The sequence below is a fragment of the Rhineura floridana genome, chromosome 22 (assembly GCF_030035675.1).
Source record: "Rhineura floridana isolate rRhiFlo1 chromosome 22, rRhiFlo1.hap2, whole genome shotgun sequence".
Lineage (NCBI taxonomy): Eukaryota > Metazoa > Chordata > Lepidosauria > Squamata > Rhineuridae > Rhineura > Rhineura floridana.
The window spans coordinates 17,136,584-17,148,950 of NC_084501.1; the positions used below are offsets into that span (position 1 = coordinate 17,136,584).

The window sequence follows — 12,367 nt, forward strand, 5'->3', positions numbered from 1 at the left end:
TGTGACTTGGGAGGAGAACTGCAGTACAACATTTGGAGCAGCGTGAATTTCAAAGGAGGGCTGTGTCTTGGTTCATTCATGGCCTTGGGAAGTGAAAATTAGGGAGGCTTGCCTTTAAGAATGAACTGAATCAAGTTTCTGCTGCGTTCCTTCTTATTAGTGAATGAACACAGTGGGGCACTTCTGAGTAAACATGCACAGGATTTCATCACTAGGTGACTGAATTCCACTTAGAAAAGATTGCCCAGTGCATTAAAAGTGTACCTGTGATCTTTCCCTGAACTATTTTGCCAACTTTGTACTTAATGTAGGCTCCAACCAGCAGGTAGACGTCATAGGAAGGGATTAAGAATATGTTCTCCAAAACCAACAGACGCACCAGGGCGGCAGCGACTTTCTGACAGATTCAAAACAAAAAAAACAAAGCCAAACCAGACACGTGCAAAGAGTAAAGTACACAGAAATTGTAAGTATAGAATTCTTTACAATCATTTTACTTAAGCTTGTTGTAATTCAAAATTAAAAAAGGAATGAGCGATGCCACCACCTAATATGCCTTTTCTTGTTGACGCCCAAGGTAAAGAGAGAATGGCAGCTGTTTGGGTGCAACCTTCACAGGATACAGGGATGACGATGGCTCCATCCACTGCACCACTTTCAGCTCATATTTAAAGCACTCTTATTTCACTTTGAACAGTCACGGCTTTCGCCAAAGAATCCCTGGAACTGTAGCAAAGGGTGTTGAGATTTGTTAGGAGAACCTTAACAAACTACAGTCCCCAAGATCCTTTGGGGAAGCCATGACTACTCAGGTGGTATAACAGCGTTTTAAACATATAGTGTGGATGTGACCTCTATTGCACTGCCACTCCCAGTATCCCTCTGAAGGCCCAATGAGGATAACCCACCTTGTAAACAGGCTCCTGTATTCGGACCTTTACGACTGCCGCGCCTGTTTTGATTCCTGACACCAGAATCCTATCTCCTTGTTTCTCCTCTCTTTCCATCTCAACTACGTAGTCTGGTGGAGAATATTCTGCTTCAGAATATTTTAAAATCCTAAAGAGACCAAACTCAGCTTTTACAGGAAGAACAAAGGTCTGTCTCTCTGCAATCACTGCATCAAACCACAAAGGCCAAGATTCTTTGGGAGAAGCCATCTGATGTTGTAGTTTATTCCGTTTGGAATGTAGCACGTTTCCTTCACAACTTTAAGAGTGCCTCCAGACTGTCACTATATTAGCACGAGGCTTTTAAGTGTACGTGATTTAGGTTTGTGCAATCAAAATGGAGTAAAGCACTCTGTTATCCTAGTGCAACAAATCCACTTAAAAAACCCCTGCCATTTTGTGGTTAGGAAAGCGATGGGGAAATGTATTGAAAAGTGTGGGATAAGGATGGCTGAATCTGTCAATTTCAGTTTCTCTATCTGTCAATTTCAGTTTCTCTATCTGTCAATTTCAGTTTCTCTATCTGTCAATTTCAGTTTCTCTCAGTTTCTCAGTTTTAAGTTCATTTCTTCATATTTGCGTATCAGTTTATATATTGTTAAAAAATGTCCTCATGAAAATTCATCAACGTTTTAGGGTGAGTTTCTCCTAATACACACACTTTTGCAAAGCAGTTTCCACTAATATAATTCACTTTTTATATTGTTTTCACTAATTCATGCATTTTTATGCAACTTTACCCTAGTAGCTGCATTTATGTACACATTATCTGGCTGGAGAACTGCATTGCAAAATTCAGAGAAGTGTGAATTTCAAAGGATGGCTGTGTTTTGGATTATGTGAACGTCAAAAAGACTAAAGTAATTACAACAGAAGATTTATGCAACTTTACAGTGGACAATGAGGACACTGAACTTGTCAAGGATTATCAATACCTCGACACAGTCATTAACCAAAATGGAATCAACAGTCAAGAAATCAGAAGAAGGCTAAGACTGGGGAGGGCAGCTGTGAGTGAACTAGAAAAGGTCCTCAAATGCAAAGATGTATCACTGAACACCAAAGTCAGGATCATTCAGACCATGGTATTCCTGATCTCTATGTATGGATGTGAAAGTTGGACAGTGAAAAAAGTAGATAAGGGAAAAATCAACTCCTTTGAAATGTGGTGCTGGAGGAGAGCTTTGAGCATACCATGGACTGCAAAAAAGACAAATAATTGGGTGTTAGAACAAAATAAACCAGAACTGTCACTAGAAGCTAAAACGATGAAACTGAGGTTATCATACTTTGGACACATAATGAGAAGACATAATTCATTAGAAAAGATAGTAATGCTGGGAAAAACAGAAGGGAGTAGAAAAAGAGGAAAGCCAAATAAGAGATGGATTGATTCCATCAAGGAAGCCACAGACCTGAACTTACAAGATCTGAACAGGGTGGTTCATGACAGATGCTCTTGGAGGTCGCTGATTCATAGGTCACCATAAGTCGTAGTTGACTTGGAGGCACATAACAACAACAACAATTGTTTTCGAAAGTGTGAATCAGGCAGGTTTGCCTTTAACTAAGAACTGAACTTGATTTCTCCTCCATCCCTAGTGTGGGATGCTGAATGATTTAATGGGAAGACGTGTAAGCACTCCATAAGCAAATCAGGATGAACACTCAAAAAAGCCAGCGCACCACTTAATCTAACCAATATGTAAGCTTTAAGCAAGCAAATCAGGATGAATGCTGAATAAACAGGGCATCTGGAGTAGTCCTAAGAATGTCATACATGGAACACAATTAAAGAAATGTGCTGAAGATTGTTATTAATCCCATGCTTTGAATTTGCAATAACTTTATCGTGTTTTATTTTGTTCCACCTGCCACTGAGTCCTCCACCTGTAAAAGGCAAGAGTGAGCAACCTTCCCAAGACCGAGCCAAAGAGTTCAAAGCAAGGATGCAATGGGATGAAATTGCTCAAGTTCAAATCTCTGTCTGCTAGAGCACACCCACCCCATAACACCAATGATATTATTAATCGGACCGTGCCGTTTAGGAGTTCATCTTACCTAATTTTGCTTGACGGTTCCACGTTTTCCATCTCATCGTCCTTGGCGATGCTCCACTCAAATTCCAGCCATTCCAAGCTGCTGAATGTGTTCCCTGCAGACAGAATCCATTATGAGCCCAGGCTTAGGGCAAAAGGAGGCGAGATGCTTATCATGCAGCTTGGCTTTGTGTGGCTGATTTTTTTTTTAACAAAAAGCCAGTGGGAGGAGAGGGGGGATGGATTAGGACCATGGTATGTGTGTGTATGGGGAGAAGCGTTAGCCCTCTGACTGTGCTGTGGTCCTGATCTGGCAGGTTGCCCACTGGCATCAATGGGAGTTTTTCTTCCATGTGGAATTCCGATCGGGCCTGTACCAAGACAAAGTTTAATCCTTCCTCTCCGCACACCATGGTCCTGATTTGGTCCTCTCCCCCATGCTGATTATATGTTACAGTTAAAAGAAATAGCCAAACTACTTGACAAACATCATGTCTAGTTTGGCCCTTAGTTGAGTTTCGAAAAGTGTGCATGGAACACGCCTATTGCCTCCAGATCCATTCACCTTGACATCCTTATCTGTAACAGAGAGGACCGTTAACGGGATATGTTCCAAAACTACGTGAGGGTGAAGAGCACAAGCAACATATGCAGGACAGGGAAGGTTCCAAATGAGAGCAGTTCTGGATAAGACAGATCACACTGCTCATTAACTTCAGGCATCATAATTAAAGAGATAAAAGGGCATGGTGACTTATCCTGTAATGTCAGCAGAACACAAGAAGAGCCCCACTGGATCAGCCAAAGGTCTGTCTAATCCAGTGTTCTTCAACCTTCGGTCCCCAGATGTTGATGGTCCACAGTTCCGATTCTTGGCTACACTGGCTAAGGTTGATGGGAGTTGTAGTCCAACATCATCTGGGTCCCAAGATTGAAGAGCAATGATCTAGTGAGTCAAGTTTGAAATCACACCTGCCCAGATGCTTCTGAGAAGCCCCTCAAGCAATGCACCTGACCTTTGTCCCCCTCCTCAGGGCACTAGAGGAGAATGGAAATATAGACAAAGAGATACACAGAACTGGGCTAACACATGACGAGCAGCCTGATACCTGGCATTGCTCAGGAATTCTAAGAAACCAAAAACGCAGTGCAGTTTTGAAAGGTTCAGTCCATCACGTCTTGATTCAAAATGGTGTCCAATCGTATCCAAACATAGATAAAAACTTGTTCCTTGACCTCAGGAACCATTATGCAAAATTTGGTTAAAATCAGTGCAGTTTTGAAAGGTGCAGTTTGCCATCTTGATTCAAAATGGCATCTAATTGTGTCCAAATATAGACGAAAACCTACGCTTTGACCTCAGGAACTATCATGAAAAATTTGGTTATGATTTCTGAAGAACTGTCCAATTTCATAGCAAACAGACAGACGTACAACGTTCCAAAATACATAGATGTTTTTATCACCACAGGCTTCCCCTGGTAAGAGTACCTTCAGCATCTAGAGCTCTCACACTCAGCTCAAGCGGGGAATCTTCCACATAGATCTCTCGAGTTCGGGAGATGATTTCAACATGGTCTATGAGATCCACAATGACATCGCAACGCAGCAAGTGACCTGTCACTGGGAAGAGGAGCCAAAGTGGGTGTCTCCCGCCCACCGCATGTCACCCTGCATGTGCATTTCATAAAAAGGGAAGACCGAGGGAAGGGGGTGGACTGCCACTGCTTGTCAGGGCCCCACATTGCATTCCAAAACACCAGGCCAAAAGCTTAGGCTGCAGTGGGGGAAGAGAACAGAAAGAAAACAGCAAATTGCAAGCCAGTGGAAAGTTCTGATAAGCACAGATATGTTTGGAACGACTGTGTTACTCTGAGTCTGCTTCCTGATTACCATAAATGGGTCTTTACGCTTTTGCCTATGGTGATACGGGGGGGGGGAGGGGGTTTGACTAAAGAATGTTAATGATTCCTTCAGCCCAGTCCTATTCACGCTTACTGAGAAATTAAGTCCCCATGTTTTACTCCCAGGTTAGAAGTACAATCCTAATCACTAAAGATCACAGGTGGGAGACCTGTAGCTTCCAAGATGTTTGCTGGATTCATCCCCAACCTTTGGCCACGGTGGCAGAAACTGTCTGAAGCTGGACTTGAACAGCCTTTGAAGGAGCCTGGGTTCCCCATCCCTATTGTGCATGTTTTCTGAATGGGCCACTCATATGGAGAGGTGAGGCAGAGATTGTGAGAAGCAGCAGTTCTGCAGCTGGAGGAGGGCAGGCAGGGGGAGGGGAGAGTTTCAAGCTCAGGGGAACCTTTCCCAGCTTGAGGGCCACATTCCCCTCTGGACAACCTTCCAGGGGTTAAATGCCGGTGGTTTTGTTGTTGTTATGTGCAAAGGGAACAGAGCAATGAATGTACATTTTACCTTTGGACAGTAAGCTAGTGTCTACCCACGCTCTCTGATCCTCTATCCAGGCAAGCAAGAGGCAAGATCAGAGTTCAACAGCACATTCCAGCCAGGCAAAAACTCTCAAGAATGGTGAGAAGCAAACCAAGTGAGGGGTGGGCCTGGCAATGAGGATGTGGGCAGGGGAGAGTAGTTCTGAGGGCTAAATAGAGCAACCTGAAGGGCCGCATTTGAGTCCCCAGACCCAAGGTTCCTCACCCCTGTTCTAGCTGGAGTTTGTTGCAACTGGTGTGGAGTGGGGCACAGCCCACCTACCTGTCTCCTCTGCTATGATCACACTGGCCAGCTTTGTGGCCTGTGTAGAGCAGGTGGTCAGCAAAGCCTTCTGTGAGCAAACAGTACCATTCTCGTACACTGGCTCAATGGTGACTGTGTCGTGGCGTGTGGAGTACCTGTAGAGGAGGACACACGTGACAAGGCTTGCAAGTGCTCCTCCCCACTCCCAAGGAAACCTCTGTTACCTGTAGCACAGAGTGGGAAGATGGGAAGGTAGCAAGCCCTCCGCCCCTGCCAACTGGGCTCCTCCCATCCCAGAACTGCCTACATCAGCAGACATTCTTCCTGGCTGCGCTTGCGGGAGAGGCAAGACAGAGAGTCCATCCCCCCCCCACCTCTTTTGGATTGGCAGCTAGGACATAGACAGTTGCTTTGTGCAGACCGCTAATTCAACACTGCCTCTACGCAGACTAGCAGTGGCTCTCCAGGGTAGATCTCCCAGCCCTACCTGGAGACGCTGGGGATTGAACCTGGGACCTTCGGCATGCAAGGTGCATGTGCTCTACCCATGAGCTACGACCCTTCCCCTGCCACTTGGTCCCTCCCCTCTGCCTCCACCACAGGCAATCCCACCTGGTCATTCAAAGTGGCCAGTACCTGAATTTACCCCTTTCCCGTTCCTTTTTCTTTTAGATCTGTAAGCCTTTAACCTATAAGCAGCAGTCTCGCATTTGTTAGCATGAAAGCAAATATGTCAATCTAGTTTTTTGGGATTGTTCTCGTTAATTCTGTGTGTGTGGATCAATGCAACTTGCTACAGCTTGAGGTGCATAGGTAGAGGCTCCAGTTGTTGGAACCGGCACGCAGACCAGGCACCCCTCCTGTTCCCTCTTCAGCACAGGAAACCTAGAATTCTGCTAAGGGACCAGGTACTGCTAAATGGGAGGGGGGTACTGGCAGGAGAAGATGCTTTTGCCTACTCATCTAGTTTAAAGGTACAACGGGAGGAAATCTCTCTGGGTCTGGCATGCCTGCTCTGAAAAAAATGGGCCTTACTCCCAAGTAAGTGAGTAATAACAGGGCTGCAGTGTCAATGATATATTTGGACACTGGTTGCTTATTTAATTTTGTGTGTAAGCTGTTCTAAAAAAAATGTAAAAGTGTACGGTAGGATAACAAATCTCAAAACAAACAACAAAGCAGAGCTTGGAAAAGTTACTTTTTTGAACTACAGCTCCCATCAGCCCCAGCCAGCATGGCCACTGGATTGGGCTGATGGGAGTCGTAGTTCAAAAAAGTAACTTTTCCAAGCTCTGCAACAAAGTAAAAATAACTTTTTTCAATTACAAAAAATTCAAAATAGTTTTAAATGAGGCCAACAACTCTTTGCCTCGCCTCTCTATGACATCGCCATTGCACGCTCGTGCTCCTCCCATATTATCCACCTTAGCCACGCCCCCCGCTGGTTTGTCGCCCTCCCCCTCACAAAGGCCCCTCCCTTTACCAGGAGTAGCAACCGCCCTCAGCGCCCAGCACGAAGGGAACGCGCTTGTCCCGGCTGAAGGGCAACAACACCTTCGGCACATTCAACTTATAGGCGCCGACCGGCCTCGCCAGAAGCACCAAGGCGAAGAGGAAAAGGGCCGGCCTCGCCGGAGGGATCCAGCCCGGCCTCATCGTCGAAGGAAAGCGCGAAACCGCGGCACAAAATGGCGTCTTGTTTTCCCTCCTCTGCTCCGCGCGTGCCGTAGGTCCGCGCACGCGTCTGCGCTTAGGGCTGTTATGGGGTGGGCCGTTCCGACTCGACGTGGTGGCCGCGCGCATGCTCCCCTCCTTTTCCCTCCGCCTTCACGCCGTGCGCATGCGCTCCTTTCTTGCTGGTCCGCCCGAATCAGTGTGCGCATGCTCGATCTACACTACAGCGGCCTCTGCCCTGAGATGGGAAGCGAGTTCGCCGCGCTAGCGAGGATTTAGCCTTCTTCCCATTTTAAGTGCCAGCTCGTGCAGTCTATTCTTTAGGGAACCGCAGGAGGCCTTGTACCAATCACTGTCTACCCATTTGCAAAACCCGATTGGATCTAAGGCGTCCACCTGTTCAGTCTTGAGACGTAACTGCACCTCACTCCCTTGGCTTCTTTATAACGCGTTTTTCTTTTGTGCTTGTAGAGGGATGTGTAGGTTAGTGTCCGTACTTGCAGCAAAAGACCATGAATTTGCTGGTTGACCTTGGGACTATCAATGTTTTTTCAGCCTACCCCTCCTGGGCTCCTTGGGACTCTGCAGCTTGCCCACAGCTGTACAGGTGGCAGGGCACGTAACTCCTGAGCCACTCACTGTGGGGGTGATCTTTAGCTGGCCCTTGACACGCTGGAGACACGAGCGGGGATTTGAACTCACAGACTGGACTCCCAGCCAGGCTCTCCTCCCCACTGTGCTGTACAATCTATAACCTTTTCTTAGAGAGGGACATTTAAAGCGTATGGCGCACGTGCAGGGGGCACTATTGGGCACACTGATCCCTCCGATGGCAGCTGCAAAAGGACTCAGTAAATACCCCTTTTAAAATCTACGCAAAAGGACTCAGTAAATACCCCTTTTAAAATCTACAACAGATAAGAATTATTTGCTCTTCCTGCTCAGTTCCTGTTTGAACTGGGTTGACGTCTCCTACATTAAACGTGCTCACATTTCAGTGGATGCCAGGTCTGAACACCCAACCATCCAAAAGAGCTTCTAGCTGTAAGCAAGGGTGGCTGATGTAGGTGCCTTTCCCCCAAAAGGCAGCCCGATACGGCAGGGAGGGCATTTTGCCCACATCATGTCGTGAACATGTCTTCTGCTCTTACCTTTAAAGCCATATGAACACGAACGAAAACTTCCTGGTAGAGCAGTACAATGGAACCAATGACCAAGGGAGGTGGTGGGCTCTCCAACACTGCAGACATGCAAGAGGCAGCTGGACAGGCACCCGTCGGGTATGCTTTAGGTTGGATTCCTGCATCGAGCATGGGGTTGGACTCGATGGTCTTACATGTCCCTTTCAACTCTACTATTCTAGGTGTTAAGACTGTGGAATTTGCTGCCACAGGTGACAGTGATGACCACCAGCTTGGATGGCTTTAAGAGGATTAGACAAATACACAGAGAAGGCTATCAGTAACTACTAGCCATGATGGCTGTATTCTACCTACAGTCAGAGGCATTATGCTTCTGAATACCAGCTACTGGAAACAGCGGGAGGAGAGAGTGCTCCTGTGTGCTTTCCAGAATAGGTATCTGGTTGGCCACTGTGAGAACAGGATTTATGGACTACATGGGTCATTGGCCTGAGCCAGCAGGGCTCTTATGTTTGTGTGCCTGGAAGCAGAGGGGGCTGGGTGGATATATTGAATGCAGAAACCTCTTGAGTTTTGGATAGGATGTAGCCTACTGTGGAAAAAAGGTTTAAGAGTCGCACCCAATGATCCACCCAAGCTAGCACAGGTCCTTCGAAGGTTCGCCACAAAGGAACACGGCCCTTAGACTAACACCACTGCCCTATAGAACTTGGGAGTGACTACCTGGAAGACCATCTCTCTCCCCTTCCCAAAACACCCGTACCTGCCCCCCACATGTTAATATTAATCATTAATAGGACCCTTGTTTTTTTAAAAGAAGAACAAGGAGCTGGAGGGAATGCTTCTGTTTATTATTTCAAAAAAAAAAAAAGACAATAAAAGACAAAAGGTTTTTTAGTATCAAAACACTTGATATGGTTCCTCATTTCTCCATACTGGCCCCTAAAAAATAGCCACTGCAACGAGAACGCTTCCTTCTTCCTTCAAGGCCCAAGAGGTTTTTTTTTTTTAAACACAAAAGCAAAAGAATAACGCCACGCACCCCGATACATCAAGTCTCCAAACAGGAAAGAGCATCATGGTGGCTGGTATCCAGTTTTGTTTTTCAAGACAGTACAGTAAGATCCTGGCTCAAGAAGGGGGAGGGAATCAACCCTTCGCGTCCAGAAGAGCGCTATGATAAAAGCCCCTATCCTCACACTCACATACACAGAAGCTACCAAAAGCTTTTACCCAAAAGCACAGAGCAAGCTAAGCCTAGCAGGGGAATGAGATTTCATGGTTACGGAAGGGATGGGAAAGTGGGGAGGTTGCCAGGTCTTAGTAACCAGGTGTGTGAACATGAGACAGGGAAGGCCAAGGTGCCCAAAGGGAATAGTTAGGTGTGTTCAGAGTAAAACGGATCATTTTTTTAAAAAAACCTGATATTTTTAATAGTTTCCCCAAAACTAGAAATAGCTATAAAGCACAGGAGGGAATATGTTTGTTAAGACTGCACGTTTTTGGCAAAGACAAAAAAAAAAAAGTCCGATGCCTCTGCTGGAAGCGAGGAAGTCCTAGATTCTCCTCCCACCACCACCAAAGAAAAAAAAAATTGACGAGGGACTCTGTGCAGAGGCCAAATTCCTCCCCAACCGCAACAGATTCCGTGGTGCTTTTTGATCAGCTGGCCTATGCAGGACCTTTCCTACCGTTCCACAGACCACGGAAGCCGTCCCCAGAAAAAACCCGTCAAGCCAAAAAGAGGGACAGAAGGAGAACAGGGTTAAACCACAAACCTTAAAATGCCTACTCTGCGAGCCTCAGGAGTTACATGTGATGTATGCAACGGCCATTTACCAAAAAAAGAGAGAACCCCACAAAACCACCCCCACGATTACAAAGAAGTGTACAATTGCACACACCCTCCCCCCCACAGTAATGCGTTGCCGGCATGTTTTCCCTCTCTGACGCTGCTGCTGGTGATTCGGCCCAGTCTGATGGCCTGTAATCCTTGCCTGGGGAAGGGGGAGAGGGAGGTGGTTTGGCAGAGGCTTTTGGTTAAGTTGGCAACAAAAGTTGGAAGGATAACCTTTGACCTTCCCCCTTCAAGGGTGAGAGGTCAACTTTTTTTCCTTTTCTTTTTTAAAAGACAGAGCTGGCCCCAGCAGAAAGTTGCCGCTCAAATGGCTAGAAAGGCAGTGGATTGGGGGTGAGGTGGGAGAAAGCCAGGTGAGGCTGGCTGGCAGGCAGGCTGTTCTACATGTCGTTCAGGTCAAGCAGAGTCTGGTCCAACATCCGTTGCGTGCAGAGATGCTCCTCTTTGGTGCATTTCAGTTTATCTGGAAGGGAAGAGCGGAGACCGCATATAGTAAGTCAAAACGGGCCTAACTAGAGAGAGGGCCGGCCACTCCTAGCACACCCCTGCTCCCCCCCAAAAAACAGGTGACATTCCCCAGCAATGCAGTGCTCTCCACAGCAACGCAGCCACACCAAGCTTTCTATCTGCAAGGCCGTGGGTTGTGCTCCCCTCCCCAATCTACCTTACCCCACCTAGATCACAAGCCCAAACGTCAGTACTACCCACCAAACCCCACCCTCCATGAGTGTATGTTTTGTTATTCGAGTGCAGTGAGACTTGGTTCCCAGGCCAGCATACACCCATGCTGGACAAAGCGCCCCGAAATGCTGCCAGACACGCACCCTGTGCCCAGGCAATCCAAATCCCGAAACTGGGATTCTGCAACCATTGTGACCCAAACTGGCTCAGTTTCCCGTTTTTGTGAACCCTTCATTTAGGTTTCGTTAACTGTGGAGGAGCTACTCAGAACTGAAGCCTTGTCCCTTAAATGCTAGCAACGTTAAGAAGAGCCCAGCTGCTGATCAGGCCACAGACCCATCTAGACTAGCCTCCTGTTCTCACACTGGCCAATCAGATTCCACCTGGAAGCCCACGGGCAGGATGTGAACAAAAGGACCCTCCCGCACTGTTGCTCCCAAGAACATAAGAAGAGTCTGCTGAATCAGGCGGAAGGCCAATCTAGTCCAGCTTCCTGTTCTCACAGTAGCCAGCCAGATGCCCCAATGGGAAGCCTGCAAGCAGGACTTGAGTGCAACAGAACTCTCCCCTTTTGCCATTCCCAGCAACTGGCATTCAGGGCCATTCAGCTACTGACAGCGATGGGAGAACATTAGCATTGCAGGCCTCAATCCAATGCACGCTTACCCAGGGTGCAAGCACCACAGTGCCCAAGTAAACATACACAGGATCGTTCTGCAAGTCGGCCACTCCACCCCAGCTACAGCAGGCACTGCCACCAAACTTTTGGGTACATTTTGGCAGCATTAAGGACCAGCAGCTTGGGTTTTGTTTTCAAAGCCAAGACACCCCTTGAATACTGAATCCAGTGCCGCATTTTGTGGGTTTTCTGCACTTGTGAAATACAGTATACATAATCCAGATCATAATATACTTGATCTTTCCACTTGACATGAGAAGAGCCTGCTGAATCAGGCCAGTGGCCCATCAAGTCCAGCACCTTGTTTTTGCAGTGGCCCATGAAAGATGCTGGAAAAATGATTTGCATTCCACATTCTCTCTCACGCACGCACACACACATCCAAAGCAAGCCAAGCAACTGCCTTGTTTGTTGCACCTTGACTGCCTTTTCTGCAAGCCCGAGGCCTTATAAAAACAAACACAGCCATATAGCATGCAGAGGTGATGCACGTGTCATCGCTCATCTTTTTAAAGCTACTTCACACCCATTCAAGTAGGTACATGAAAGCATCCAGAGACCACCACCACCAAGGGGTGTGCGGCGGGGATTTTAAAGAGGCAAGACAGGCTGTAGAGAAGGCCCAATCGATTTGGGCAGGT

General features: G+C 47.0%; 2 protein-coding genes across 5 annotated transcripts in view; both read right to left on the reverse strand.

Annotated features, from left to right (window-relative positions):
- Window positions 1-7,453, reverse strand: part of NUP210L (nucleoporin 210 like) — a 57,496-nt gene extending 50,043 nt beyond the window's left edge. The window contains exons 1-6 of the mRNA XM_061606878.1: window positions 7,176-7,453; window positions 5,711-5,847; window positions 4,481-4,612; window positions 3,012-3,105; window positions 909-1,059; window positions 265-397 (exon numbers count right to left, since the gene is read on the reverse strand). Of these exons, the coding sequence (XP_061462862.1) occupies window positions 265-397; window positions 909-1,059; window positions 3,012-3,105; window positions 4,481-4,612; window positions 5,711-5,847; window positions 7,176-7,348 (820 nt within the window). The 5' untranslated portion in view covers window positions 7,349-7,453. The remainder of the gene's footprint in view (window positions 1-264; window positions 398-908; window positions 1,060-3,011; window positions 3,106-4,480; window positions 4,613-5,710; window positions 5,848-7,175) is intronic.
- Window positions 7,454-9,338: 1,885 nt separating this feature from the next.
- The window catches only part of TPM3 (tropomyosin 3), a 56,594-nt gene continuing 53,565 nt past the window's right edge, over window positions 9,339-12,367 (reverse strand). For all 4 annotated transcript variants that reach the window (XM_061606194.1, XM_061606192.1, XM_061606199.1 and 1 more), the window contains one exon: window positions 9,339-10,829. In XM_061606194.1, coding sequence (XP_061462178.1) covers window positions 10,747-10,829 — 83 coding nt within the window. In that variant the 3' untranslated portion in view covers window positions 9,339-10,746. The remainder of the gene's footprint in view (window positions 10,830-12,367) is intronic.